Below are 27907 nucleotides of genomic sequence, written 5' to 3' on the forward strand. Positions count from 1 at the left end.
AAAGGGACTTTGCAGATGTGATTAAATCAAGGATCTTGATTTGGGGAGGTTATCCTGGATGATCTAGGTGGGTCCAAAGCAATTACAGGTCCTTGCACGTGAAAGAAGGAGGCAGGAGGCAGGGTTGGAGAAGGAGATGGGACAAAGAAGATCACGGGTCACAGTGATTCACTGCTGGCTTTGAAGACGGAAGGAGACCACAAACCACAGAACATGGGCCGCGTCTAGAAACTGGAAAAGACAAGGAGCAGATTCTCCGCCAGAGCCATCAGAAGGAACGCAGCCTTGGGGCGCCTGGGTGGCTCAGTCGGTTAAGCGTCCGACTTCGGCTCAGGTCACGATCTCGCGGTCCGTGGGTTCGTTCGAGCCCCGCATCGGGCTCTGTGCTGACAGCTCAGAGCCTGGAGCCTGTTTCAGATTCTGTGTCTCCCTCTTTCTCTGACCCTCACCTGTTCGTGCTCTCTCTCTGTCTCAAAAATAAATAAATGTTAAAAAAAAAAAAAGAAGGAATGCAGCCTTGCTGACACCTGGATTTGTCCTATGAGACCTATTTCAGACTTCTGATTTCTAGAACTCTAAGCTAATAAACACGTTGTTTTAAGCCATTGAGTTTGTGGCAATTTTCTACAGCAGCAATAGGAAATTAATACAGTGGGTATTTTGCAATGATAAATGAAAAACAAAAGATGTTTGCGATTTATTTATTTATTTATTTATTTTTTAATGCTTTCTTCTTATGTTTATCTTTGAGAGAGAGAGAAAGACAGAGTGGGAGCAGGGGAGGAGCAGAGAGAGAAGGGGAGACACAGAATTTGAAGCAGGCTCCAGGCTCTGAGCTGTCAGCACAGAGCCCAACGCGGGGCTCGAACTCACAAACCGTGAGATCATGACCTGAGCTGAAGCTGGACGCTTAACTGACTGAGCCACCCAGGCGCCCCTGATTTGTTATTTTTTTTTTTTTTTCAACGTTTATTTATTTTTGGGACAGAGAGAGACAGAGCATGAACGGGGGAGGGGCAGAGAGAGAGGGAGACACAGAATCGGAAACAGGCTCCAGGCTCTGAGCCATCAGCCCAGAGCCCGACGCGGGGCTCGAACTCGTGGACCGCGAGATCGTGACCTGGCTGAAGTCGGACGCTTAACCGACTGCGCCACCCAGGCGCCCCTGATTTGTTATTTTTAAGACCATCGTTGGCTAAATAAAAATACAGTAAAACCTTGGTTTGTGGGCATAATTCATTCTGGAAACATGCTTGTAATCCCGAGCACTTGTATATCAAAGCTTATGTATCAAAGCACTTGTATATCAAAGCAGCTGTGATCATGTGACGTCCAGCATCACGTACCTACTGGTATTGCAGGACGTTGTTCTTCTATCAAGTTGAAATTTATTAGAGGGGCCCTGACAGCAGAGAGCCCGATGAAGGGCCTGAGCCCACGAACCGTGAGATCACGACCTGAGCCGAAGTTAGACACTTAGTAGACTGAGCTACCCAGGTGTCCCCAGAGAGGGACTCGATCCGCAGAGGGAATGGTGGCGTGGCCTCCAGCCCTGCTGCATACGGTTTGTATGGGAGGGGGGAAGAGAGCCAGCACATGCCTCCCTGCCCACCCAGGGCCGCTTGGCATGTCTCAGGGCTGCTCCCCCCACACCCTGTGCTCGGCAGGGAAGAAAGCACATCCTTGCGGTGCGCCTCTGGGGCCAGGCACCGTGTTCCATCAAGATTACGTTCACACGCCCGGTAGCCCCGTGAGCGGAAGTGTCAAGCCACTTTGAGACAGGAGCTTGCGACCCTTTTCCGTCAGAGGTGACGTGACCGGGCAGAGCTGGGATTCCAGCCAGATCCGTGTGACCCACAGGAAACCGTATTGTCCTCAGGGGGTCGGGGGCCAACCACCAGCAGATGGAGGAGGCAGGGGGGCTGTGGAGGCAGTGGGTGGCCCACTGGCCAGCTGGAGATCCTAGCTCCAGACAAACCTGCAGAAGGCACCCCGTGACCTGCCTGTCACCTTCCCTTAGCCAGCCCCACTCAGGGCCTGAACCCCCAGGAGGGGTCCTGCTATAGCGGGGCCCCAAAGCCCCATGTGGAGGCCCCACGGGGGACAGTGTGCCCTGCCCGGCACCCCATAATCCCTACAGGGGCCTGCCAACTCACATCTCAGCCCAGAAGCGAGGCCACCATCCATCCCCGCTGGACCCTGAAACCCAGAGAGGGACAGTGACTCAGTCAGGGTCACCTCCAGGCAGGCATAGAGCTGGAATGGGTCTCCCAGGGCACGGCCTTGAGGAGGGGGTCCCAGCTGGGCTCTAAAAGACCTTCCGGAGGAGGCCATGCTTGTCTGAGACATTTGCAGGATGTCCTTTTCCGGGTCCCGTCCAGCGGCAGCGTGGGCGGCGGCGGCAGGAAATGAGTGAGAACAAGTGTGAGAGGAAGGCCGGTGGCAGGAGCAGCATAGCACAGAGGGCCAGCCTCCTGGGGCCCCACTCCCTGTCACAGGGAGACACGGGGCGCCTGCTGGCCCTGAGCAAGGTCTCGGCGACTGGCGGTCAGCGTGTGGCTCTGAGTGGCAGGAGGGAACAGAGAGAGGAACCGAGAGAGGGGCAGAGAGGGCAGGGAAGGACAGGAGCGCCTGCCAACGGGCCGGCCGCCGCACTCAAGGCTGAGAGTGCTAGTCACCAGTCCTCCAGCTCAACTGGTGCCCCCCCACTGGATGACGTCCACCCTGCCGGCCCTGAGAGGTAGCGGGGAGAGAAGAGCAGGAAGGAGACAGGAGGGGAGGAGGAAAGGGGGAGCTGAGCAATGACAGGCACCCCCCCCAATCCGCAGGGGAGGGCTGGGGGTGGGGATGGGAGAGGGGACGGCAGGGCGCCTCGGAATCCCCTTCTCCCCACCGCCCAGTTTAGTGGGTACTGGCTGGGCAGGGTAGGGGTGCAGGGGAAGGGCTGCTGGCCCAGTTTAGTCAGTACTGGCTGGGCTGGGTGGGGGTGGAGGTTCCCAGGTGCCTCACTGACAGGGTGGAGGGTGCCGGGCAGAGGGTAGGGACGACCATGGGACCACAGGGGAGCTCTGAGCGACCAACTGGAGTACTTCCATCCATGTGCCCTCCTTTAGGCCATAAGACAGGTAAGGACACAGGCATGGGAAGCCTTGGTTCTCACCCGGGGAGATCTGAGCTCACAACCCTCTCAGTCCCGAGGGTGTGCAGGGCCCTGGCCACAGCCCACACCTCGGGGCCTCGACCTGGCCCCGTCCCCACGATCCTTCTCTGCCGGCAGGGGCTGGCTCCTTGGAAAGAAGAACCTCCTCTCTCCTCTCTCCCCTCACCTCTTCCTCCTTCCCTCCCTGGCCCCCTCACACCCCCTTCCCCTCCAATTGCCCACATTTTCTCCTCACCCTCACCTTCAGCTTGCTCTCTAGCTTGCTGAGAGGTGGGGGCCACAGGAAGAGGACCACCGAGGCTCATCGGCATCAGGGGTCAGGTGCTCTACCCACGGAAAACACCTGGGCTCCTGGCTGAAGCAGCCGGCTGCCTCTCAGCTGCTCGGGGACGCAGCTCCGGCAGTTTCCGGCCCTGCTCTCCTAGTCCATCCATGTCCCGTCTGCAAACTTGAGCGTGAGCCCATCTTAGAAACAGTCCCGGCCCACCTGTGCCCCCACCTTCTCAGGGTCCCTTGGCAGTAACATGCTTGAAAGAGACGTCTGCACTCCAATCTCCCTTCCCACTCTTGAACCCGCTCCAAACTGGCTCCACCCTACCACTCTGTCCAAACGGCTTATCTTAGTTATCTCAGGCCGCCATAACTGAAATACCACAGACTAGGGGGCTTAGCCACGGGAATCTATTTTCTGACAGTTCTGGAGGCTGGAAGTCCAAGACCGGGGTTCTGGCCCATCTGGGTCATGGTGAGAACCCTCTGCCTGTGGTGAGAACGGCCGCCTTCTGGCCGCATATGCTCACACGGTGGAGAGAGAGGGAGACAGTGTGAGCTCTCTGGTGTCTCCTCTTACAGGGACACTCATCCTGTTGGATCAGGGCCTCACACTTATGACCTGATTTAACCTTAACTACTTCCTTAGACTCTGTATCCAAATACAGGCACATTGTGGGGGTAGGGCCTCCACTGTAAATGGGGGGCGGGGGCATGACTCAATCCATAGCACAGCTCTCATCAGGATCATCACCAACCTCCATGGTGCCAAACCCAGGGGTCCGTTCTTAGGCCCGGCCTACTGGCCTTCGGGGCACGGAACACAGCCGGCTCCTTTCCTCCTTGGCCTCTGAGACTCACTCTCCTGCTTCTCCTCCCTCACAACTGCTTCTCCTCATTCTTTGTCGGTCCGTCTCCATTTTCCCAACCCGTTAACCTTGCCATGCCCTGGCGCTCAGCCCTGACTTTTCCCCTTCCTGTCTACACTCACTCCTGAGGCGGCCCCACCACAGCCCCCTTCACTGATGTCCCCACGTTTACACCCTCATCTTGGAGTCTCGCCTGTGCGCCAGCCCTGTCTAGCCAGCTGCTCCCCACTCGGAGCCTTCACGGGCATCTTACAGTCAACCTGCCTACAACAAACGCCTGCCTTTCTCCCACCTCGCCAACCTGCCCTCCCCTCGGGGCCGTCAGCTCCCTTTATCCTGTGGTTCAGGACCGAACCTTTGCCATCCTCCCTCACTTCTCTCTTCCTCTCGCAGCCCTGGTTCTACATGTGAGCACATCCTTTTGGCTCCGTCTTCGAGATACTCAGTCCAACCACACCTGACCACTCGGCCTCGCCACCGTCGTGTTCATCCGGAGGAACCATAGTGCCCTCCTGACAGTCTCCCACTCGGGTGGGCTGGGTAACGTCTCTCCTCCCCCAAAGAGGTCTGCGTCGCAATCTGTAACCTGTGACTGTGTCACCTTACGTAGTAAGAGGGACTTCGCAGACGGAATTAAATTGAGGACGTTGAGATGGGAGATTATCTTGGATTATCCAAGCGGGCCCAAGGTCCCTCCTTTTGAGAGGCGGGCGAGGACAGAAGGCAGAAGGTGACGTAACAGTGGCAGCAAGTGTGGTGTGACGTGGGGCCGCGAGCCCAAGAAACGGCAGCCTCTAGAAACGGGTTCTCTTCTAGAGCCTTCGGAAAGAACACAACCCTGCCAACACAGACCTCCAAAACGGTAGAATAAATGTGTGTTGTTTTAAGCTGCTAAGCTTGTGGTAATTTAAAAAAAAATTTTTTTTAACGTTTATTTATTTTTGAGACAGAGATAGACAGAGCATGAACGGGGAGGGGCAGAGAGAGAGGGAGACACAGAATCGGAAGCAGGCTCCAGGCTCTGAGCCATCAGCACAGAGCCCGACGCGGGGCTCGAACTCACCGACCGCGAGATCGTGACCCGGGCTGAAGTCAGACACTCAACCGACTGAGCCACCCAGGCGCCCCTGTGGTAATTTTTTTAGAGCAGCCACAGGAAGCTAATGTGCACCCTTGATGTGGGCCACAAGGCCCTGCATGATCTGGCCCCTGTTAAGGCCCTCTGACTCATCTTTTTCCTCTCCTCCTTACCGCCCTGTCCCCTGTCTGCCTATGAGCTTTTGCACTTGCTGTTCCTGCTTCCCGGGATGCCCTTCCCCCCACCCCCCCCCCCCCCCCAGATCCACCTGGCTTGTTCTGGCCAAATGGTACTTTATCAGAAGCTTTTCTTTTTTTATTATTATTACTTTTTTTTAACGTTTATTTATTTTTGAGACAGAGACAGACAGCATGAACGGGGGAGGGTCAGAGAGAGGGAGACACAGAATCCGAAACAGGCTCCAGGCTCTGAGCTGTCAGCACAGAGCCCGACGTGGGGCTCGAACCCACGGACCGTGAGATCACGACCTGAGCCGAAGTTGGACGCTTAACCGACCGAGCCACCCAGGCGCCCCTATCAGAAGCTTTTCTAACCATCTCCTATAAACCGTAACTCTGATGCCCCCTTGCACCCCTGCATACTTGTATCACTGTGTGTATATGGTACATACACCAGATTATATATTTCTCTCTTTTCTTCCATGAAAACGTAAGCGCCGTTTATGTGTGCTGCTTACCCTCAGTGCCTACAATAGGTGTTCCGGTGTTGTGAGCACTTTACAGATATTTGTTGGATGGAGGGATGAATGGAGGAATTTTACAGATGGGAAGACCGAGACCAGGGAAGGGGAATAAATCGAACACGGCAACTGCCACATCTCACTGTTCCTCAGCTGGGCAGCCGTAGGCACCTTTCAAAGGTTTATCCCTCAGGCCTGGGTCTCAATGTGGGTTCTGCCGGGTAGTGTTCACATGACCCCAGGCTGGTGTCTCACCCACTCAGCTTCTGCTCCCTGGTCTGTTAACGAGTGAATGAATGAATGAGTGCGTGAATGCAGGCCATTGGTTGGGAAAGCCCTGCAGGCTAGAGGACCAGGGCCGGAGCAGCGAGAGACTAATGGGGAGCAGGAGGGGACAGCAGGGCCAGGCCGCAGGCGCTCGGGGCCTGGTTCCAAGACAGAGCGGGATTAGCCGTGGAGCAGGATGAAGTGGGCAGAGGCCTGATCCAACCCTCACCCTACAAAGGACCCTCAGAGAACGGACTGCAGGGCACAAGGGAGGAGCAGCGAGGACACTGCAGTGGTCCAGTCAGAGGTGGTGGGGCCGGCTGATGGGGCAGGTGGGGAGGGAGAATGGACATATGATCCGGGTAGAAATGACCGGCCTCACTGACAGGTAAAATGGGGGGTGGGGAGCAGGTGAGATTAAGGAAGAGGACCAAGGGGTTTGGAAAGAGTTCCCTAATGGGGGTGGACAGTGACGGCCCCTCACGGAAACGCGCTCTGCTTGCACAAGCAAAACAGGGAAATGCGTAGGCTCCCGTGATGGAAAAGTCTGGGGCTCCAGTGCTCCAGCTGAGTCTGGGATCCGGTCCCTGTCTCCTCACTCTCTCCTCCTGAGTTGGCATCACTCTCAGGCAGGCCGTCCCACACGGTGCCTGTGGCCAGCAGCAACCCCAGGCTGGCATCCCTTCAGGACATCAAACCCAACAGAAAGAGGGTTTTTTTCTATTTCCGTAACACAAATCCTAGGTGGGCCTCCCGTTCCCATTGGTCAAGCTTGGACCACAGGCCCAAACGTGAACCACTAAAACTGGGGGCTGGCTGGCAAGGCGGGGCCCACGTGCTTATCTTTGAGCCACGTGGATGGAGAGTGGGGGAGGGGGTTCTCCCGAGGGAGATGGGACCCCGGGGAGGGGACGGACGGGGGGCAGGCAGACACGATCCATCACTAGTGCCCTTGCACAGCCTGACGTCTTAGGGATTTTCCGAGGCAAGGGCCTGGCACAGGGCTGGCTTGGGAGATAATGGCCGGTATGGTCCCTGGACTGTTATTTTTGGGTAGTCCCGGCTCCTGCCTTCCTGGTCCTGATCTGGGCAGGCCTCTCCCTACACTCCTGCACAGGATGGCAGGGCTGGGCCCTGAGCCTCCAGCCAGGGTGAGCTGCTACCCCACTGGATACCTGCCCCTTCCTGCCTGTATCTAGTGTTGAAAATTCCATGATTTTTGTCCATCCACAGCCCCAGATGCCCCCTGGCAATGCCAGTGCTGAGGCTGGGGGGCTTACCTGCTCTGCTAATGGCAGGCAGGCTTCCTGCCTGTGGTCTCTCCCCAGACCTCAGCTGCCCCCCTCACCTGCCTGCCCAGTGAGTCAGGAAGGCTGCGCTCAGCTTGGGTGGGGGACCTCGAGATTGGAACTCAGCCCCTGCCCCCCACCCCCCATTTTCTTGGGCCCCGGCAAGGTGGGGCTGCCCCGTATCTGCTTGGCTGAGCAGCCCCGGGGGATTGGAAGGTCCTCTCCGGCTCTTGCTGTTATCCATCCTGTTGGAGTCAGTCTCTGGCTTCACATTTGTCTCTACCAGCTCTCTGCCCTCCCTCCCGCCACGGTGGCAGGAGGGTTGCTGAAGTCCTAGCCACACCACTCAGCATGGAGAGTAACAACCTTTCCTCACACCTCCTGCCTTAATCGGGTCACTTTATTCCTGATCCTGTGCGCCCGTGAATGCAGACATCAATTGCTAGGCCTGAGTCCCATGCTCCAATCCCAGACAGCAGGGGAGCGATGGGAAAGGTGAATTTCCACAGGGAGGTCAGGGCGGGTCCCGGGCGCACACGGCCTCCCGCCCCGCAAACTGAGCCTTAGCCCCTCAGCCCTGTGGGCTTTCATCAACACCACAGACCACGGGTCCATTTAAAAATCATTTTATTATTAACATCATCTTCCCATTTAGCCAAGTGTCTGTCATGTATAAGGAATGTCGGTAAATATTCCATTTGAAGCTTCTTTGTACATATTTCCATCGATAAATAAACTCTGAATTCACATAAAAAAGTTAAACTTAAATAGCTCCTATTCCCTTCTCTTGTAACAGGCATATATTGGTGAAATATAAATATTCTCGGACTCAGGCTTTGTTCTAAGTGAGGAGAGGAATTCATCACATGGTACAGTTACTGACAACAAAATCGAGAAACTGTCAGCTGGTGTCCTGGCTTGGACTAGGACTGAGGTGGGAACCAGAAAATTCACATTTGGTTTCCCGGCCGAGGTTGGGGGAGGAGTGGTGACGGGGAGGAGAGTTTCCTTTACAGCTCTGATAAAAATAATCTGCTCTGCCAGTGAACTTTAACTTTGAATATATTCTTCTACATTGGCTGATTCATTCCATTATTGTTTTACTTAAAACTTGGATGTCAGCTAACAAAATATGGCACATAATCCATTTTGAACAATGTCGGTGGGCTTGGAAACTATCATTGGGCTGGCCAAAACAACAACAGAAATGCACGTGGGGAGAGCGACGATCCGGGATTGTTTGGTGAGTTCACTGTGGTCAATCGCATGTTCAGCCACGGCCTCGGCGCGGGGCGCCCTGGGTGGGGCCTCCTGGGCCCGAGCGGCAGTGAGGCTGGCAGGGGCCTGCTCAGAGCACCCGGGGGATGATGGTGAAGGGCACGGCGGGGCTGCTGGCCTCCAGCTCCAGGGCTGTCAGGAAGCACTCGGTGGCCGCCGCGTCATTGCCCTGAGCTTGAAGGACCTCGCCCAGCCCGTTCCAGACCTCGTGGGCCGTTTGAGTTCACCTGCACCGCGTTCCCGGAGGATTTTCTCTGCCAGACTGTAGCGGCCCAGCTGATGAAGAATCAGGGCCTGCAGGCATCAGAGAGAGAGAGAGAGACAGACAGTCAGAGAGAGAGTCTCTGCAGCTCTAGGCTCTTAGCCGTCCTGGAGTTTCTGCACGTTTCTGGGAGGCTGGCGTGAATCTCCACTGGGCTGGGCACCCGGCAAGTTCGAACCCTTCCCGCACTCAGGGGCAATGTTCCAAAGAGTTGCTCGAACTGTATGAAGTTGCCTACGTACAGCCGTTTTTTGAAAGATACAAAAGGCAGTTCCACACGGTTCATCTTACTACTTAACCCCCAGGAGCGAACCAATCCGAGAGGCCAGTCTGTACTGACCCAGGGGGCCGTCCCGGGTGTACCGGCTGATACGTAACAGGTTTTCTAACCTGAAGAAATGTCATTTGTGGCATTACTTATGGTGGTGACTAGAACAGACCTTTTTTTATTGCTCTCAGTCCCCCTACCATAAACAAGCCCCTGCCTTCGTTGTCCCCCGCCCGCCATTTTACACAGTTTTAATTAGGACGTAGGGGTTGGTCCCCAAATATTTGACCATGACCATGTTTCTAAGTTATACATCTCGATGACCGATGTTTTTGTATTCTTTCATCCGATGATATATTCTCTTTGCTCAATCTCTCCCTCACGGGGAACACGCTGAAATTGTGCCCACTTTCTCTGCTATTTTTTTTTTTTTTTTTACTTTATTCTATTTGTTTAGAGGGGCAGAGAGCGGGTGTGAGAGAGAATCTTTGGCAGGCTCCATGCCCGCACGGAACCCCACATAGGGCTCGATCCCACCACTCTGGACTCAAGACTCAGACGCTCAACAGACTGAGCCACTCAGGTGCCCCTCCCTTTGCTATTATAAATCATGCTGCGATGGTCTTTCCAGACAGCGCCTCTGCGCTCTTACAGAATGGCAGATCTCAAATCTTTTCTACAGTCCTGTTGACCTGTGGGTAAATGGAACCTTACTGAGAATACCCACATATTCTGGGGGGGACGCTGGGGTGGGGGCAGCAGCCTCTGTGGGCTCCTCGCAGCAGCCCTGGAAGGGGCTCAATGGAACCAGCCTGATAGCAATTTGGAGACTCTTCCTTTACGGCAAACTTCCGCAAAGTGACCTTGACCGGGTTAGAGGATGTGACTCTTTAAGTTCTCCAAATAGTCTGCAAATTATATGCCTAAAGGGTCACTTTCTTTTTTTTTTTTTTATAATTAAAAAAATTTTTAAATGTTTATTTTTGAGAGAGAGAGAGAGAGAGAGAGACACAGAATCCAAAGCAGGCTCCAGGTTCCGAGCTGTCAACACAGAACCCTATGCAGGGCTTGAACTCACCAACTGTGAGATCATGACCTGAGCCGGAGTTGGGTGCTTAACCGACTGAGCCACTCAGGTGCCCCAGGCTGTGTCACTTTCTCACCCATCCGCAGAATTCCAGTGCTTGGTCCCCTGTCCCCCACTATCATTACTCTTCATGTTTGCTAATTTCTAAGTGCAGAACGTCTGTCCTTAGTAAAACCTGCATTTCTTTAGTAACAGTTGAGGTTGGGGCTCCTGGGTGGCTCAGTCAGTTGAACACCTGACTCTTGATTTTTGGCTCTGGTCATGATCCCAGGGTCATGGGGTCAAGCCCCGTGTTGGGCTCTGCACTGCGCATGCACTGAGCCCGCTTAAGATTCTCTCTCTCCCTCTGCCCCTTCCCTGCTCTCTCTCCCTCTCTCAAAAAAATAAAAATAAAAAAACCCCAACAATTGAGGTTAAAGATTTCCATGCTTTTGTTACAAGTCTTTTAGAAGGACTGCTATTCTCTGCTAGCATACTTGTCTAGATTGTTCTTTAACTTTTGAGATTTTTTCTTTGAACAAAAGTTTTTAGTTCTTTAAGTTGGATTTGTTGAACTTTAGTGGTATTGTTTCGTTTTTTGGTCACTCCAGAGCTCTGAAAGTTTACTTTCAAAGAACTGACGCGCGTTCAATCCCGCTTTGTTAAGTAGTTGTCTGCTTTATCTTGGCAGACAGGAACCTACCTGGATTTCTTCTTCTCTGCCGGACACAAACTAGCTACCCCTCCCTCCCCGTCCCTCCCGTGAGGTGCTGCCCGTCATGAAGTGAATTATTACATGAAACACGGGGCCTTCTACAACTTTCCAGTGAGCCACAACAACCCCCTCCCGCCTTTGCATCAGTACTGTGCTGTTAAGATTGCTGTTACATCATGTTTTAATGGCGGGGGTGGGGACGAGAGCCTCTCCTCCTTCCCTTTGCTTTTGAGTATTGCACGACCGAGCCCGATGAACTTAACAATCATCTTGTTCATTCTCTTCGGGAGTTGAATCGTGCTTGCGTTAACCTCCTAGGTGTGTGTGGAGAAGCCCGACATCTACCGTGTTGGGTTTTCCCAACCAAGAACATGGCATGGTCGGCTGGTCCCGCGTATCTCTTCCTAAATTTCCCGGCAAAGCCTTGCTCTACCTTTTTGTGGTTCACGCGCAGAACCGATGAGGCACCCCCAGTGTTCTCGAGCATATGCGTCACCAAGGGGCGAGGGCCAGCAGGTAGGCTCTCGGGAGCAGAACCTGCTGGGGAGGGGGCATAAACGCGCCTTCCAGGGGGCTGGCTGTGGCCTGAGCCATAGGCCACAGACAACGTGAGCACCGGGGAACCAGGTGGGGCCCACTCTGAAGAGCTCTGGCCTCCGAGACAGGCTGTGAGGAAGGCGCCTCCGTGGGCGGTGTCCAGGTCCTGTGGGCTGCTCGGGCTGGCCTCTCCCCCTGGGCGTGTGGCTCTGGAGGTGGCGTCTGAGGGCCTGGAAAGCAGCCTTGCTTCCGAGAATCACCCGCACTTAAGAGTACCCAGCGCAGGAGCTGTGAGGACGATTCTGGCAGAGGCCAAGGTCAGTGGGGCGACGGCCAAGGCGACCCACAACCCCAGGGCAGTGCGAGATACTGTGGAGGGGTACTCTCCGTGCCCCCAGCTCCGGCTCCCCGAACTGCCTTCCAGAGCGAGGAGGAGAAGGCCTCCAGCAGACAGAGGCTGTCCTCCCCTGGCCAGGGTACAGCAGACCTCAATGTCAGCTCGACTCTCTCTGGGAGGAAAATTGAAAGGAAACACTATACATTCCCTTTCTTATTAACATCGATATGTGCCTTAATTACGTCTCTGCTGGAGTCCACGTCCTAAATGGGATCCGTCAGAGCTGAGGCTCTGAGAGGGTGGCCAGGGCCGGGCAGACAGGTGGCTCCCTCTGATACTTTAGGACACGAGAGGTGGCCGGAAGTCAGTCCTTGCTGTTAGGATTTCACCTTGGCTTCTGAAATTCTTCTCTCCTCAGACTACAGGCCTTCCCGTCCTCCAGCGCGAACTGCAGGTTTCAGCCGCCGTCCCAAGGCTGGTCAGGGTCAGTTTTGCAGAGGCCGCCGGTGAGAGCCTCCCAGCTGTCTCCCCAGAGCCCCATCCTCCACCCACCTAGGAGCGGGCAAGGGAACCATGTGCTGAGAGCAGGGGTAGCGGTTCAGCATGGACCCAGCTTCCTGCAGGATGATTAACAGTGATAACAGCAGCAAGGGCTTTCAGCGTTTTTGACACACCAGGCACCATTCCAAGCGCTCACGTTCATTAGTTCACTTAATCCACCCGGGGACCCCGAAGTGGTTTCGCACGGGCATGGCCGGGACATGTCTGCACCTGGCTGCAAGGCCGGCTTCGACCGCGGTGGACAAAGGTCCTGCAGCGGAGGAGGAAATCTCCCCACGCACTAGGTACTCCTCCCGTTTTGCGGGTGAGAACTATGGCTCCTACGGCTGCGTCTCCTGCCCCAGGTGCACAGCCAGCTGCTGCAGAGCTGGACTACAACCCGCATCCTAACTCTCAGGGCCTGCCTGACATCCATTCGGATGCGGAGTCCGGGGCGGGGCTACAAGCGGCCACCTCCACCTCCTGGGGGGGGGGGGGCACGGGGCATCCTCCCCTCTGGCCCTCCTTCAGAGACACTGGGGCAGCTCGACACCCACACTTCTCAATCTTGGAGGTCCAGGCGGAAAGGACGAGAGGCCCTCCCCGGCTTGCAGGCAGCAGGATGTGAGGGCCAACGAGCTCCTGCCTTCATTCCTTCCGGGAGAGGTTATCAGCTTGAGCTCACTCTAGAACATTCCGATTTAACCAACAGAGCCATGAGAGGAGGGAGGGGGTCAGGGTGGAGGCAGCAAGCAGTGGCATGAATTTTACCCAAGTGACCCTGTCATACTCTCTCTCAGTGCATCAAATTACTGAATACACACCACCTTTTTCTGAGTGGCCCTCCCAGGCAGGGAGACACTCACTGCGTGTGCCGGGCAGATGGGTGCGGAGGGACAAGCCACCGGGTAAGATGGAAAGAGGCGTCCCTGGTTACCTGGCGGCAGGCCGAGCATACAGTCTGGGTCCCGACAGGCTCTGCTTTCTTCCTCTACGCGGAATGTTTTCTCCGCATCAGGCACGATGCTAGGCACTTGTGCTTGGCTCGTCTTACATTACCACCGCTTTATAGATATAGAGACAAGGTTCAGAAAGGCCAAGAGTCTTGCCCAAGGTCCCAGGGCCAATGGATAAGGAGCTGCGGGCCGGCCCAGGTCTGCCGGAGGCCAAAGCCCCCATGCTCCCAGCACACCTTCCCAGCCGGCCCGTCTGCTCACTGCTGCCTCTGTCGCTTTAAGAGACGAGCCTGGAGCCCCCTGGGCACTGACCCAGTTACATCTGAGCCATGGCAAATGGGCATCTGCCGCACTGGGTCTCCTTTTCACTTCTCCAACCATTGATCACTGGCTCTGTCACTCCTCCCCGTGGTTATGGCCAGGAGATGGTTCCTCTCCAGCCCAGCTTTTCTCCAGCTCGGGTTGCTGCTTGGCAGTATCCTATATATTCACTCAAGGACGAGGACAGCTCCTTGCCTCCCTTTGGTGGCCCAGAGGCTAGCTATGATCTTGAGGCTTGGCATGGACATGGGTGCCAAAGGACTGGGGGCCAATGAGACGTGAAGACCCAGAAGGACCAGGGCCTTGGCCCAGCAAGACCCAGAGGCCACTGCACTCAGCAGCAGTGACCTGCCCCCACCCTGCTGGAGTGGGGACAAGGTCACCAGTCCTTTTAACTGGGAATTTTGTTTAGAAGATGGCAGGCTATTGTCTCTGGGTGTAGCCTACCATGGGGGCTCCAGGGTCTAAGGCAGGGAACACGTCTCCCCACTCCCAAATGCTTGCAAAGAACCAGCCAATGGGCTAATCTGACCTATCACCTGCAGTGTTGGGAAGCTAAGAGTCTTCATGTTGTCCAGTGTTGTACAGGTCTTGTGGGCTTGGAAATTTCCAGCCCGTGTACCTGGACTTATATTCCTAATGTAGGAACAGGCTACCCTTTCCAGATGACCTTGAAGCTTCCTGAGCAATCTGTTTAGTGGAATTAATTCCTAAAGCTGGAGCTGCTCAGGGAGACATCAGAAGCTTGCCAGGGGCTGCCAGCTCAGGCTTGGCAAGGGAATGAAAAATCAGCCTCTGCCCAGTGCCCCAGCAAGCCAAGAGCAGCTCAGAAATCAGTCACATAATGGGATCAACCAGGACAAGCTCCAGCTGGGGTCTGAGCCATTGCTTGGGGCCAGCATCGCCGGCAGGTTGGCCAGAGGTGGGCTGGGACCTGGACACGCCTGGCTGTCATGAATGACATGCCACCCAAGCCCCAGTGTGCTGGGAGAGGCCTTCCCTGGCTTTGCCGTGCTCTTATGCACTAGAATCCCGACACCCTTTTCTTTAGGCCCTGCCTCCTCTCTCCTCCAACCATCAAAGGCTTAACTCGTGAGGCTCACGTTTAACTGTTTTCACCACGGCTGGATCCAACTTCCTCCTAGGACAGACCTCTTGGTTCAGCCAGGCTGGTCTAAAAGCCCACCCATTTCTGCAGGATGCCTCCCCCAGCCTTCTTCCCCCTCTCCAACCGTAGTCATTCCTGGTCTGGCCCCTCCTGCTGGAGTTCAAGTCCATCTGCTCAAAGCCCTGCAGATCACCATTCACCCAAGAGCCCGGGCCACACTGCCCCCCTTAGGCAGCACTACCCAGAGGCACAGGTCCGGCTCCCAGCACTCAGGCTGGTAGGAGACAGAGCTCTCCATGAGTGACATATTTCATTACCGCAACAACCCGCCTTCTCTCCCATATCAAAATCCAAAACCCCACTGAGTGACTGTCCAGATCCCAGCCACGTTCCGGCGACACACAGGAGGTCAAGTCTGCTCTCAAAGCTCGGGGCCCAGCGAAAATCCTAACCAGATCGAGCAATCGCTCCTTAAGACCTAAGACACCACTGCAGGCCGAGGTGGGAACTCACGTTGTCCGTGCCTTCTCTTAACACCAGCCCCTTCTCTTCTCTTGGAGGTTGTGCAAACAGGCTTCCACCTTTCCCAGCCCTGGGGTTCCTGAGCCACCGTGGGAGCCAGCTGGGCCAGCCTTCTGAGAAGAGGGGAATCACTAAGAGGTAACTTACTTGTCCCTTTTCTTGGACACAAATGAAGACAACCTCCCAAGCTTGTGATTATTATAATCACGTGTTCTGTACAAATAAGCTCTTGGTGCCACACCAAATTGGAAGTGAGAGATTAAATTAAATCTGTTATTTCAAATGAGACAAAATGGACTTGGCTAATTTGAGGATGGTTAGCATCTTCCTCACTCATGTCTTGTGTGTGTGTGTGTGTGTGTGTGTGTGTGTGTGTGTGTGAGATAATTGATGCCCAAGGACTAAAGACCTTGCCACATGCCGTGGGCACCCGCGCAGGAGCTCTGCGTGGGCTCTAGTGCCCAAGGCGTCCTGCTACAGCCCTCGCTCTGGAGAGCACTCGGAGCCCTGGATCAGGTGACCAATAGCAAAGAGGCAGGACAAAAGCCACTATTTCAGACATCCCCATGGTGCTCTGTGCAAGTGCCAAGATGGCCCTTTGCTGGGCTCACTGCTTGCCCCTGTAGGGGTATAGGCACAGAGAGATAATGTCCCTGCAGGAAAGCATCCTTCTCAATGCCGAGCCACCACTAAAAAGCAGTCCTGCAGCTCAGCTCTGGTTCGGGGGTCAAGCCGCAGTCTCCGTGTGCCTATCACTCTTTTCGGGGAAGGATGCTTCGGAAATCAAACGGTCAGGGTGGGGGTGAACAGCTCCCTTGTGCTTTCCATGCCGCGCCAGGCTGCTGCTGCAGACTCCACCCCGGGGCCACTGCTCTTGACTTCTGGAGCAGAGACCAGCAGGTGCCCTTCCTGTGTTTGAGCCAGCCTGGGTTTTGCAGGGGCTGCTGGAAGCACCAAGGCCGGGGGGGTGGGAGGAAGTCTGGTGTCTGGGGTGGGACTGGAGTATTTAAAGAGTTTTCTGTCCCATCCTGGGTCAGACACTCCACCATTAAATCACTGCAGGGGGGTGGGGTGGGGGTGGGGGTGAGGGCGGGAGCTTAGGGCAGTATTGTCAGGAGGTTCCTCCAAAAATACAGGTAAACCTGCAAGGACAAATGCATGGATCCACTAGGCTCTATTAATCTTTAAGTTTTTTTTTTTTAAGTTTATTTATTTTTGACAGAGACAGAGTGCAAGCATGAGCTGGGGAGGGGCAGAGAGAGAGAGAGAGAGGGAGACACAGAATTCGAAGCAGGCTCCAGGCTCCGAGCTGTCAGCACAGAGCCTGACGCGGGGCTCGTACCCACGAGCTGTGAGATCGCAACCTGGGCCGAAGTCCGACGCTCAACTGACCGAGCCACCCAGGCGCCCCATAGGCTCTATTAATCTTTAATGGGCAAAGTGTGATAGCTAACACGCTGCGTGTTACCGATTGCCAAATGCTTTCCTAACCGTCCTACGCGACAGGTGCTACGTCAGTCAAGGTGGCTTATCTCCGTCCTAGCTCCCCAACTAGGCCTCGCTCTGAAAGGCCGGAGGGCAGGGGCTGGGCAAGCTGTGGGTCGTCTCTGCTTTGGCAGGCTCGACGCCGAGCAGGTGGGGCCGTATTCAGTGCAGAACAAATAAATGAGGGGCCCCCAAAGATCGAAGAAACGAGGATCATGTTTAAGGCCGCTGCTGGCCAAGTCCAGGTCGGTCTGGCCCACAGCCTGTGCTCCTACCCGCCACGGCATGCGTCGGAGAGATGGAGGACTTCGCCGGCACCCATGAGCCAGGGGCCTGAAGGCAAGGCTGTCCCTGGAGGAAGTGGACATGGGCTGAGGACCAGATCTGCAGCCCCTCCTGGGCCACTCAAGCCGAACTGGCACCTCCAAGACTTTTGGACAAAGACACCTAAGCCTCCCCTCTGGTGGGACTTCTGTTGTGACGGCAGCTAGAGGAAAGCCCATCGCCTCAGCCCGTCACCCTCTGGGACGGTGACAGAGCTGCCTGGCTGTAGCCTGAGCGGCGGCTGTGCTGACTAGAGGTAGCTTGTTGGGGATCAGGACGCAGGCGAGGGGTTACAAAGAGCTCTGCGGGCTCTGGCCACCGCCAGAGGACCCATGCCACGCAGGTGAGAGGCCCGGCTCCTTCTTAGAGAGTGGGAGGTGTAGGTTAAGAGCGTGGCCTGGGGCTCACTGGGACTGGGTGTGAGCCAGTCCCACCAGTGACTTGGACAACTTCCTCCGGGTCCCAGATACTTGATCTGTATAATGGGGACAAATGCCAACTCACAGGAGGGTCATGAGGCTACAAGAGCCCAAGTTTGTAGAGCGCTCAGTAAACCTCTGGTGAATGGTCACCATCATCAACAAGACCGTGATCGTTATTGTTACCCTTAATGACCTAGGGGGAGGGGAGGCCCTCCCGAGATGCCCAGGGTTGCAGGACTCTCCACTGCCGTCCTGTGTGCCTCTGGGTAGAGCTTGTGACAGCAAGGGCCATCTGGCTTGTCCTTGCACACAGAGGGGGTTCTTGGTCAATGTTTGGTGAACGGGTGGGAAGATAGACAAGCGGATGGCACGGGACACTGTCTGATGGTGGGAGGACGGGGGCGGGCATGACTTCTTGCCAGTGCTCTCGACCAATGAGTACCAAAAGGCCTGGCCTCGGGTCACCCTCGTCCACACTCACATCAGAGCCCGATCGCTCAGAGCCTCCACGTGTGCCTTCTGGGGACATCGTTGAGGCGGCTGAGCCCGACGGGAAGAGGCGCTCTGTTCCCAGGGGGTTGCCACCGTCTCCCCTACAGATACTGCATCGCCGAGGAAAGCAGGACGCCAGTCCCCGTTCTGGTCAGGTACTTGCGTTCTCCTTCCTGAGGATGCGATCCATCAGAGAGAAGCCGGGTGGTAGTGGCGGTGCCCTCAGAGATAGTTTCCTTTTAAGTCAGAATCTAAATGGACTGCCAAGCAGGGCCACCCTGAGAAGGCCGCGGGAGACGGTGGCCTTGCAAAGGTTTTCTGGGAGCAGCGGTGGGAAGGCCAGGTGGGGGGCTGCCGCCGGCCCCCCCTGCCCCGGGAGTGGCCCTTTCTTCTCTGGGAAGCATCAAAAGCACTGACAGTTGTGAGCACCAGCATTTTGTGGGCGCAACTGAAGGGGCAGCCTGAGCCCCGCCCCGCTTCCCAATGATGCCTTGAAAAGGAACTGAAAACACACTCAGACGGGGTGGGGGTGGCGCTCAGCTTCTCTACCTGGATTCCAGCGGCTCTGGGTGAGGTCTGGGCTCTCCTGGGCTCTGTTTTATGTTTCATTTCTGTGTGTTTTGAGTGCTTAGAAATGCACACTGGCTTGCCAGGGGGCCGAGCGTGTGTGCCTTGGCCAACTATGCCAGGCTTGGAAGGGCCTGCCTAACCAGGCCAGGAGCTCCAGAGGCCAGATTCTAGGTGTCCCCGGCTGATGCCAGGCGTCACTGCCCTATGCCGCTGCCCACTGCACCTCCAGAGCGCGGCGGGGGTCACACGCTGCAATTCAACCCCCTTTGCTACGTCAGTCAAGAATGAGTTTGGGGTGCCCTTCTGGCGGTGGCTCGGCAGGTCAGAAGTTTGGGGTAGAAAGTGATAAGGGGTGGGTCTTTTTGTTTTAGCCATTTTACTTAGTTTCGCCCCCAGTTTCCCCAAAGGCCGGGGCCAGCCATTCCCGGCAGCCGCACACCCATCTAACCACAGATAGCAGGTGAGGCTGCCGCAGCCCCCACCCACGGCTGTCCGGGTCCCATCCACCCCACCTGGCCCTCGTGTAGGGACACAACATTCACGAGGCCGCTTGACCTTCAGAGCAAAGGGCCACTGACGTCCGGTACTGGGGACAGGGGCTGAAGAGCAGGAAGGAAGAGGCTGAGGGACAAAGGGGAGGAGGGCGATGTGGGCTGAGCGGCTCCTGGGGAAGGGCCAGCGACTGTTCAGGCTGCCCCGAGGAGTGGCTCCTTGTGACAAGGTGAGTGGAAGCCAGGCCCCCACGTAGCTGGCCTCGCTCCATCCATGGTGGGGCCAGAGATGGGCATGGTGGACATCACAGGACAATCTGGGCAGGCCTGGGCGAGGAGGGGCAGTGGTCTGAACCCAACAGACACCCCGTGGAGGCTTTCCCTCAGGGTGTGCTGTGAATTGGTGCTGAGGATTCCAGAAGGAGGGAGGCAAAGACCCCAGCGCCTCCCTTCCTCCACCCAGGGAGGACCAGACGTGCCCGAGAGGCAGCTGGCACCTTTGTTCGGGCAGGAGATCGGCCGGCTGTGGGAAGCTGTCCTCTCACAGGCCCCTTTTCCAGGTCAAGTGTTTTATTTGAAGAAATGTGCCTTCTGGAGACCAGGCCTTTATAGCATTTAACTCAACTCAGAAGGAAACAAAACTCAATTTTTCCCAAACCTCTTATTTTTCTAAGCCAGCAGCCAACCATCCACGGAAGCAGAGCTCCTTGGGGTGAGGAGGGGGCTTGGGCCTCTGCTTCATGACGCACGAGCCCCTGCTGCAGTCCCTGACAGGCAGCCTCCCACTCTTGCTTACACCCTCCAGTGACGGGGAGCTCACCACCACCCCGGGCAGCCCACACCATTAGTGGGCAGTCTGAACTGTCAGTTAAAAATGTAGAGCCCTAATTAGGCTTTTTATCTAATTACTGTTCTCTGATGTTCATTTAGTCTTCTTGAGTCATATGGAAAAAGTCCCCTCCGCTTTATATCTGAAAGTCCTTCAGGATCCGAAGAAAGCTTCCAGAATCACACACGCACACACACACAAGCCCTCTCTCTCTCTCTCAGTCCAGGGCATTAGAGGAACAGTAAATTCAGGCCTCCCTAATCTCCCCACCTCACTCACTTTTGCTGCTGAGCATGGTACCCAAAGGAGACTGAATGGTGGGTTCAGAAGAAGGAGCGATTAAGCCCCAAGACAATGTGACTGTGGCTTTTCCTTTTCTTAAAGCATCTGACTGGCATTGCTTAAAGCTGCTTTCTTCCAGAATGGTCTGGAATATTCTGGAGGAGCTGATTCCTCAAATAGCAGAGCTATAGGCTGTCCAGCAGTAAACGTGCCAGCAGTGAGGATGGGGACAGTCTGGTCATAAGCCAAAGGGCCCGTCCAGCCCCAAGTGGATTTCACACAGAAATCCCAATTTGGCCCCAAATTTCCTCTGGCCTAATTTCTTTGAAACTGGGTACTTCACTGTCGGTGCCAAAATATCCACGTGCTGTGGTGGCTTTCAGAGAACAGTTGCTGGGGATCAGTGGGACATTTTAGGGAAGGGACCACAGTCAGCCCGCCGCCAGCAGCTTCCCAGCACCAAAGACCCACAGCCTGCCGCTGCTGTAGACAAATGCCCAGAGGGTGGTCAGGGATGGCAAAGAAGGGCACATGAGCATTCCCCAAAGGGCCACCCTCCTATTTCACAGGCAGGAAACAGGGGCCCTGATCTACCCAGGTGACAGAGTGAGCTGAGGAACAGCATTGAGGTCCCAGGCTGGGACTCTGTTTGGTCTGCTGTAACCAAAGCCGTTTCTAGTCCTTTCCTCCCTTCTATAAACTCCACTGAGCACCTGTGGGTGTTCTGGCACCAGTGTGTGTGTGTGTGTGGGGGGGGGGGGGGCTAGTTTGCTGAGGGTCCCGCCCCAGAGAGCTCCCTGAGCCCAGCAGGGGTGACTGTACATGTGGAGGTCCAGTATCTGGAACAGAGTGAGGCCTGCTGGAAGGAGCACAAGGGAGGTCATTCCAGAAGAGATAACACAATGCTCCCACCCATTTTTTTTTTTTAAACTAATGGGAAGGCTGACGCTCAGAGTTGGGCGTGACTGGCTCATGGCCACAGAGCTACTTCGAAAAGCTCCTTGTGGACAGGCATGTGGGCAGCCAAGCTTGGAAGGGGCTTCACTGATGACAGAAAAGTGAGGAAAGGGTCCTGGGTGGGCGAGCACCTGGCTCAGTCACCAAGCCAGGTAGAGGCCAAGTTGGGTCTCAGAAGCCAGATTTGCGGAGGACCACCTCAGGGCTGTTTCTCTTAGGTCAGGGTACCGTGGTCTCTAGAAGGTGTTGGGCATTTAGGGGACCAAGAGACACATTCTAAGAGGGCTTCTCAGGGTTAGCTGGCTCTGGACTGGGCTGTCCAGGGAGCAGTCCTCTTTGCAGAAGGAGCTCTGGGGACAGGACTTCCCTGTCCAGCTCTGTTAGCCTGGACACTAGGTCCTTCTTCCATGCAGGGGATGCCACTCCAGTGGGGCTAGACTGTGGGCTCTCCGGACCTAGGTGAGCACCACAGGACCTAGCTTGAGAGGGGCTGATGGGGCTGCTCACATCTGCGTGACGTGACGAATGCCCACCCCACCCAGCACCCTGTGCTAGTGGCCTAGACGGTCACCTGCACGGCAGTCCCTCGAGGTCTGGACTTTGCCATGCAGAGCAGGAAAAGCCCAGCTCCCTTCTATTCGGCCTGCTGTGTTAATTTTACAACACGTCCCCCTCCCCCCATCTGTAATGTCTGCTGGCAAATGAGATCATTTAGGACACTGGTCACACTCCGTATCAGAGATGGGGTACCCTGTGCTCTCAGCAGTCTCTCCTGCCCTAACTAGGACCCGGCTATCTAGCACCCCAAGTTCCTTTCTTTCCCTGCTCTTCGGAATGGTGCGGAGATTTCATTGGGAAAAAGATGTCAGAGCCCCTCTCTGACTTCATCGAGAAGGCTTAAGAAGGCAGCTGCTTCCTCCCTGGAAACGGCTCAAAGGCAGCCTTCGAGCTGCTCCCTCTTGGTCCCAAGCACAGCCCCCACCCCAGCCCTGGGAGGTGAATCACTCTGATCTGTGTGTAAAGCCTGAGGGTCAGATACCGCTGCCAGCAGGTCCTTGGAGACCAGGCCAAGGGCAATGGGGAATCCCTGTGTCTGGTGGGGTGAGCTCTCCCTTCCCTTTCCCTGCTATCCACTGCAGCCCAAGGCAAGGCACTCACAGATTACACACACACACACACACACACACACACACACACACACACACACCAGCATAAGCACCTGTAAAGCTCGGCATGGTGCACCTGCTAGGCAAGTCCCCTGCACTATCAAAGGACATGAGCGAGAAGGTCTGCCTCTGTGCGACTCGGGTTGAGCAGGGGGCCCTGGTGAGGGTCAGAGGGGACAGGGCCTGCTGAGCCTGGGATGCTGGGCATTCTCTTTATCTGAAGCCCGTGACAGTTCTTGGTAAAATTCCAGATGATTCTCCATCCTCCCCTGACCCAATCTGTCATTTAAATTGCACGCCTGGTTGTTACAACGAGTATTAGTGCAGAGCCTCAGGGTGGACATAAATATTAGCTACCAATTCTTAGGTGAGAGGAATCTGCAGTTTGGCCCTGGTGCTGTGGGACCGGCCACATCCCAGCCAGCATTTTCTGCGGGTGCTAATGTGGCTCCCCTTGCTCGTACTTTTCCATTGGTAATGGGCAAGAGACTCCTGTTGACTTACTTCTACATCTCCCTCGTTGACTGATTTATTTATTTTTATCTACCTTCCCCGACAAACAAGTCAGGCGGACACAGCAGCCCAGGGCGGCCTGGAAGTCAGCGCTTCCCCACGGCCCCGAGTTATCCACGCAGTGGAAAGTTTGGTGCTAATCACTCCCCGGGGGCGAAGGCCCAGCCGCCCAGCCTCACGGGAGGCTGCTGCCACCCCAGGTGTGTTCGGGAAGATGGCGTCCCACCCCAGGCTGGTCCAGCTCAGCCAGAGAGGTGTGGGCCAGGGAAGCTCCGAATAAACTTCCAGCCCAGCCCTCCCCTGGGGTCCTGGCACCCTGGCTTCCACAGGTGAGAAGGGAGGCCCAGGCAGATGCTTAGCTCCCCATGAGGCGATGGAGACAGGTATGGAGGGAGAGACATGGCCCAGAGCTCTGGTGGGGGATGTGTCTGACAAGCCCCAGCTGCAGGTTCTCTGTCCTCAGGAGAATAATTCACACGTGACTACCACAGAGCTGAGCTGAGGGCTTGCTGGGAGCCCCTGGGCCATCGACAGTGGGGGAGTCCTAGAAACCCCAGCCCCATCCCCGAGGTCCAAGGCTGGGCCTCCTTCCCAGTGACCCTGACAGACTCACGTTGGGCCTCTGCTTTAACCTGTCCTCAGATGGGGCAGGGGGAGGCTGTCACACCTTCCACTGGGATGTCACTGCACTGAAAAGTCCTGGCCTTCCCTGGGGCAGGAACACAGGGCTGTGGGGGACATCCTGCTGGCGGGGGGCACACTGTCTGGGCCTGCTCTGTGGCCCACTGCCAACCATCCTACTTGGGCAGAACCTTCTGTCTGCCTCACTTTCCTAACCTAGAAAACAAAGAGTAGATGATCAATATGAAAATTCTAGGGGTTTGGTAAAATCTTCCATCTAGCAAGTGTTTTTCGGACCACCTGTTAGGCCTCCGGTTTGAGAACTTAAATGTTAACTAGAGAAAGCACCATAGGGAAGAGCCTCTTTCTGCAGTCTGTGGGGTGCAGGGAAGGCTGCCCACAGCATGCCAAGAAGGGGCAGGGAGGGCTTCCTGGAGGAGAAGAGGCCACCACAGCTCAGAGAGCGGCCCTGGAACCTCGCTCCCTGCTGTGCTGTGTTGGCTGGGCTGAGTGGGGCCTGCGGGGTCACCGGGCAGTGCAGCGTGGCTTTCTCTCTGACACCTGAAAGGCAGCCAGCGGCTGGAGACACTTCGGCCCAGTGTGGAGTGGGGTCAGAAAGTGGCGGTACTGGAAGACGGCTGGATTTACAGGAAGCCCTGGGAAGCGCAAACAGCCAACAGCGCAGACACAAAGGGCTACCAGCTTCTGACCTGTGCAGACTCAGGCACCCGGAGGCAGGGGCCTCGGCGACTCATCTCTGTATCCCCAGAGACCGGTGTGGTCCTTAGGACCCAGTGGGCACTCATCAATGACTGCAGTATGGGTGTCATCTCCCAGCTGTGAGCCAGTCCCCCACTGCTGTCCAGGCCAGGGCCCGCCAGAAGGGCGTGGAAACCTCGCCCAAGCTCGGTGCTAACTTGTACCTCTGGGTGCAGTGGAGGCTGGCCCAGGAGCGGATGGTGCTGTCCGGGTGGTGGGGCGATGGGTGTGCCCCTCAGCCTGGATGGCCAGCAAAGCTTCCAGACCCCAGCCCTGAAGGCCACCTGGGGATGCGGGTGCATCCGGGCTCCATGGAGAACACTAGCTCCACAGGCAGCCGCCAGGATGACGCAAAGCGGGGTGCTCCCCGAGTCTGGGTTTTCAACAGGCCCTGCTGGGGGCTGCTGGCCCCAGGCCACCACGGCAGTGCCACGCCCCTGATGGAGACAGACGGTTCTCTCGCCAACGCGCCAACGCACTGAGACGCAAATGCCGGTGATTCACTACCTGCCACGGGGGACGAGGTCATTTTGGCAGGCGCCTTCCCCACCCCTGCCAGGGTCTGGCACCAGCTATTTTTTCCATGTTTAAAGAGAAACAAACAGAAATGATAAGATACTTCTGATGGGGAGAGAGGACTGGGATTGATAGGCCTTGGAAAATTTTTTCCACAAATAACAAGAGGGATTCCAATCCAGGCAGGAAGGCAGGGCAGGGGGCTCGCTGGCCAGTGCTCCGCCTGACCCCGAGCGCTTCCCCCTCACGCCCTGTGCCATTCCTGGTGCACCAGAGGACTGGAAAGCTACCCTCTAGTGAGAGAAGAAAACAGGCAATTTGCTCAGAAATGAGGATTTTTACCAAAACTTTTGCCCCAGGGCCCCCAGACCTTGTCCCAGGACTGGAACAGTGACAATGGCAGATGAGCTAGGGGACTTGTGGGAGCAGCTGCCTGCAGGGAGCCACATGGCTGCTGTGGAAATGGGACAGAGACTCGGCGTGGCACTTTCTTTTCCAGCACAATTGAGCTCTTATCACTGACCACTTCAATATGGAATAAATCAGCATCAAGATTAGAGTCATTTCCTCAAAAATCCCCCAGCACTCTAAAGAGAGGAGCACAGTGATGTGCCCGGTCTCCGGAACAGAGGCTTTTCGGGCATAGCTAACATGCAGGGGCCACCTGCTGTTGGATGGGCCGTAGCTAACAAGGAGCCTTCTCCCAAGCCAAGCCCACGCCCAGAGCTCCCAACAGATCTGGGAGGGGTCGAGCCCCTCATTTGCAGGGACACGGGACACCGGAAGAGCAAATGAAAGCAACAGCAAGGATTGCTCCCGAGCTGCAGTACGTGTGACTTTCACGCCACGTGGGTTTAGGAAAGGTAATACTGTGCCGCTCCCTGGGGCCCACACAGGTGGCTGCTCACAGCCCAGGGGGACCTGCCCAGAGGCTCTGGCTGCCAAGGAGCTGAGGGGACGAGGTCTCAGCCTCCCTGTAACCCACTCGGGCACCCGCTGCTCTCCAGTGGTGATGCTGTGCCGGGGAGTGAGCCCTCTCCTTGTCTCAAAGAACGGTGAAGAGCAGGACCGTGGGGAGACCCAACGGCCATCCTCTGTGGCTTCTGGGGGATCTCTTCACCTCACACATGATTCTCACAGCCACACTGTTTTGGGAGAAGGAGGGCCTGGAAGACTAGAAGCTGCCAGGCAGATCTTATGTGCTGGGAGTGCTCAGAACTGTGTTCAACCTTTACAACAGCTCTGCTAAGGTGTTATGTAGGAGAGGGTTAAATTTTCTTTTTTAATGCTTATTTTAGAGAGACAGAGACAGAAAGAGAGAGAGAATGAGCAGGGGAGGGGCAAAGAGAGAGGGAGACAGAATCTGAGGCAGGCTCTGCTGAGCTGTCAACAGAGTCTGACGTGGGGCTCGAACCCACGAACTGCGAGATCATGACTTGAGCCCAAGTCGATGCTCAACTGGCTGGGCCACCCAGGGACCCCCTGTATGACAGAGGTTAAATAACATGTCCAAGGTTAAATAGCATGTCCAAGGTCCTACGCATCGCCAATGAATGGGAGAGCTAGAATTCAAATGTAGGACTTTTCGCTCCAAACCACACCTTCCTTCCTGCCACCCACCCAGGCAATTCTGAGTCTCGTTCTTTCTCCCCTGAGCCTCCCCATAGCTGTTCTGTCTCTATCTAGAGTGGCAAGGTGAGCTCCACTCTACCTGTCCCACGAGAACCCGCCGCCCTGGAAGTCCTGAGGCAGGGACACGTGTGTTCTTCTCTGCCTACCCACTGCTCCCCCATTGCCTCCCTTCCCCCCGTGAAACCACTTAGATCTGTACGTCCAGTGTTGTGCTGGTCTGCTGGCCCTCTGAAAGAAAAGAAAAAGCCCTGATTTGTAGTGCTTGCCAATTTCTAGGGTATCAAGACTCCCACCATGGCTGGTTTCAAGCTACCCACGAGGTCACTCTGGGCAGAGCTGGGAAAGGATGAACGGAGTTGGCTGGCCGGCTCTGGCATACACTGCCTGCATCTACTGGCGAGCAGGAGCCACAAGAGGCCCCTGGCCCAGTAGCAGAGGGACCACAGAAGATGCAGGTGATGCTGGTGCCATAAAATCCGCCCATCCTGTCGGCCAAAGCACACTGCTGTCTTGATGGTGGAGGGGGGTCGGCACAAAACTTCTATTTTCTTCAGGGTTAAGGATGCAGAAAGGGAGCAGAGGGACACGTTTTCTTCTGTCATTGAGCAATCTGACTTGCGGGAAGCCTAAGGCACCACTGAACCACCCTCAGAACACCTCCCACATCCGGGAAAACGGGGCTGGGGGCTTCGTTTCTCCCCTTTAGTCTCCCAAGATCATCCAGCAACACAGCCCTTTCAGCCTGATTTCTCTAAAGCCAATTTTCTTGTCAACTGGGCTGTGTCCCATGTCATACTTGCTGGTGGGCATGTGGGCGTCCGCGTGGTGGCAGTTGGGGGGGGGTGGGTAGCTGGAGGGGGCTGTTGCCGGCAAGAAGGATGGGATTGTAGCCGGCTTTCTTTCATCATGCCAGAGGCAGGAGCAGATGCATCACCTCTGTGTAAGATGCCAGGCAGCAGGTAAAGAATTTAACAGCTTGTGGGAGTTCTAATTAGATTGCCAATTATAACTCGATTGACCTGCCTGGCTTTGAAAGGCCTGGAAAAACGCATGTTGTCTGTAGGAAGAAGCAGATTTTGCTTCTAGTTTGTTCTGGGGGATCCCTGCAGGGATCACTTGCTTGGACTTTGGTTCTAGCCCCATGCATCTGTCTGGACTCCCGCCGCCCCGGATGCAGAGGAGGAGAGAAAACCCGCGGGGGTGCAGGGAGGGAGAGAGATTCGGATCCCTGTGGGGGGGGGGGGGAGCCGTTGTCTGCAATAGGCATCTTTGCTCCTTTCTTTATGAAGAAAGACTCAGCATCAT

General features: G+C 55.8%; 1 protein-coding gene and 1 long non-coding RNA gene across 2 annotated transcripts in view; one reads left to right on the top strand and one right to left on the bottom strand.

Annotated features, from left to right (window-relative positions):
• The first annotated feature begins 3037 nt into the window (after nucleotides 1-3037).
• On the top strand, nucleotides 3038-5190 carry LOC115516781. The gene is made up of 2 exons (XR_003969664.1): nucleotides 3038-3125; nucleotides 4693-5190. It is a non-coding gene; the product is annotated as an uncharacterized LOC115516781 (long non-coding RNA).
• Nucleotides 5191-8243: 3053 nt separating this feature from the next.
• Nucleotides 8244-27907, bottom strand: part of TTC7B (tetratricopeptide repeat domain 7B) — a 254369-nt gene continuing 234705 nt past the window's right edge. The window contains 3 exon segments of the mRNA XM_030319778.1: nucleotides 8244-9128; nucleotides 9130-9147; nucleotides 9149-9205. Of these exon segments, the coding sequence (XP_030175638.1) occupies nucleotides 8982-9128; nucleotides 9130-9147; nucleotides 9149-9205 (222 nt within the window). The 3' untranslated portion in view covers nucleotides 8244-8981.

Source organism: Lynx canadensis, chromosome B3, assembly GCF_007474595.2.
Source record: "Lynx canadensis isolate LIC74 chromosome B3, mLynCan4.pri.v2, whole genome shotgun sequence".
NCBI classification, from domain to species: domain Eukaryota; kingdom Metazoa; phylum Chordata; class Mammalia; order Carnivora; family Felidae; genus Lynx; species Lynx canadensis.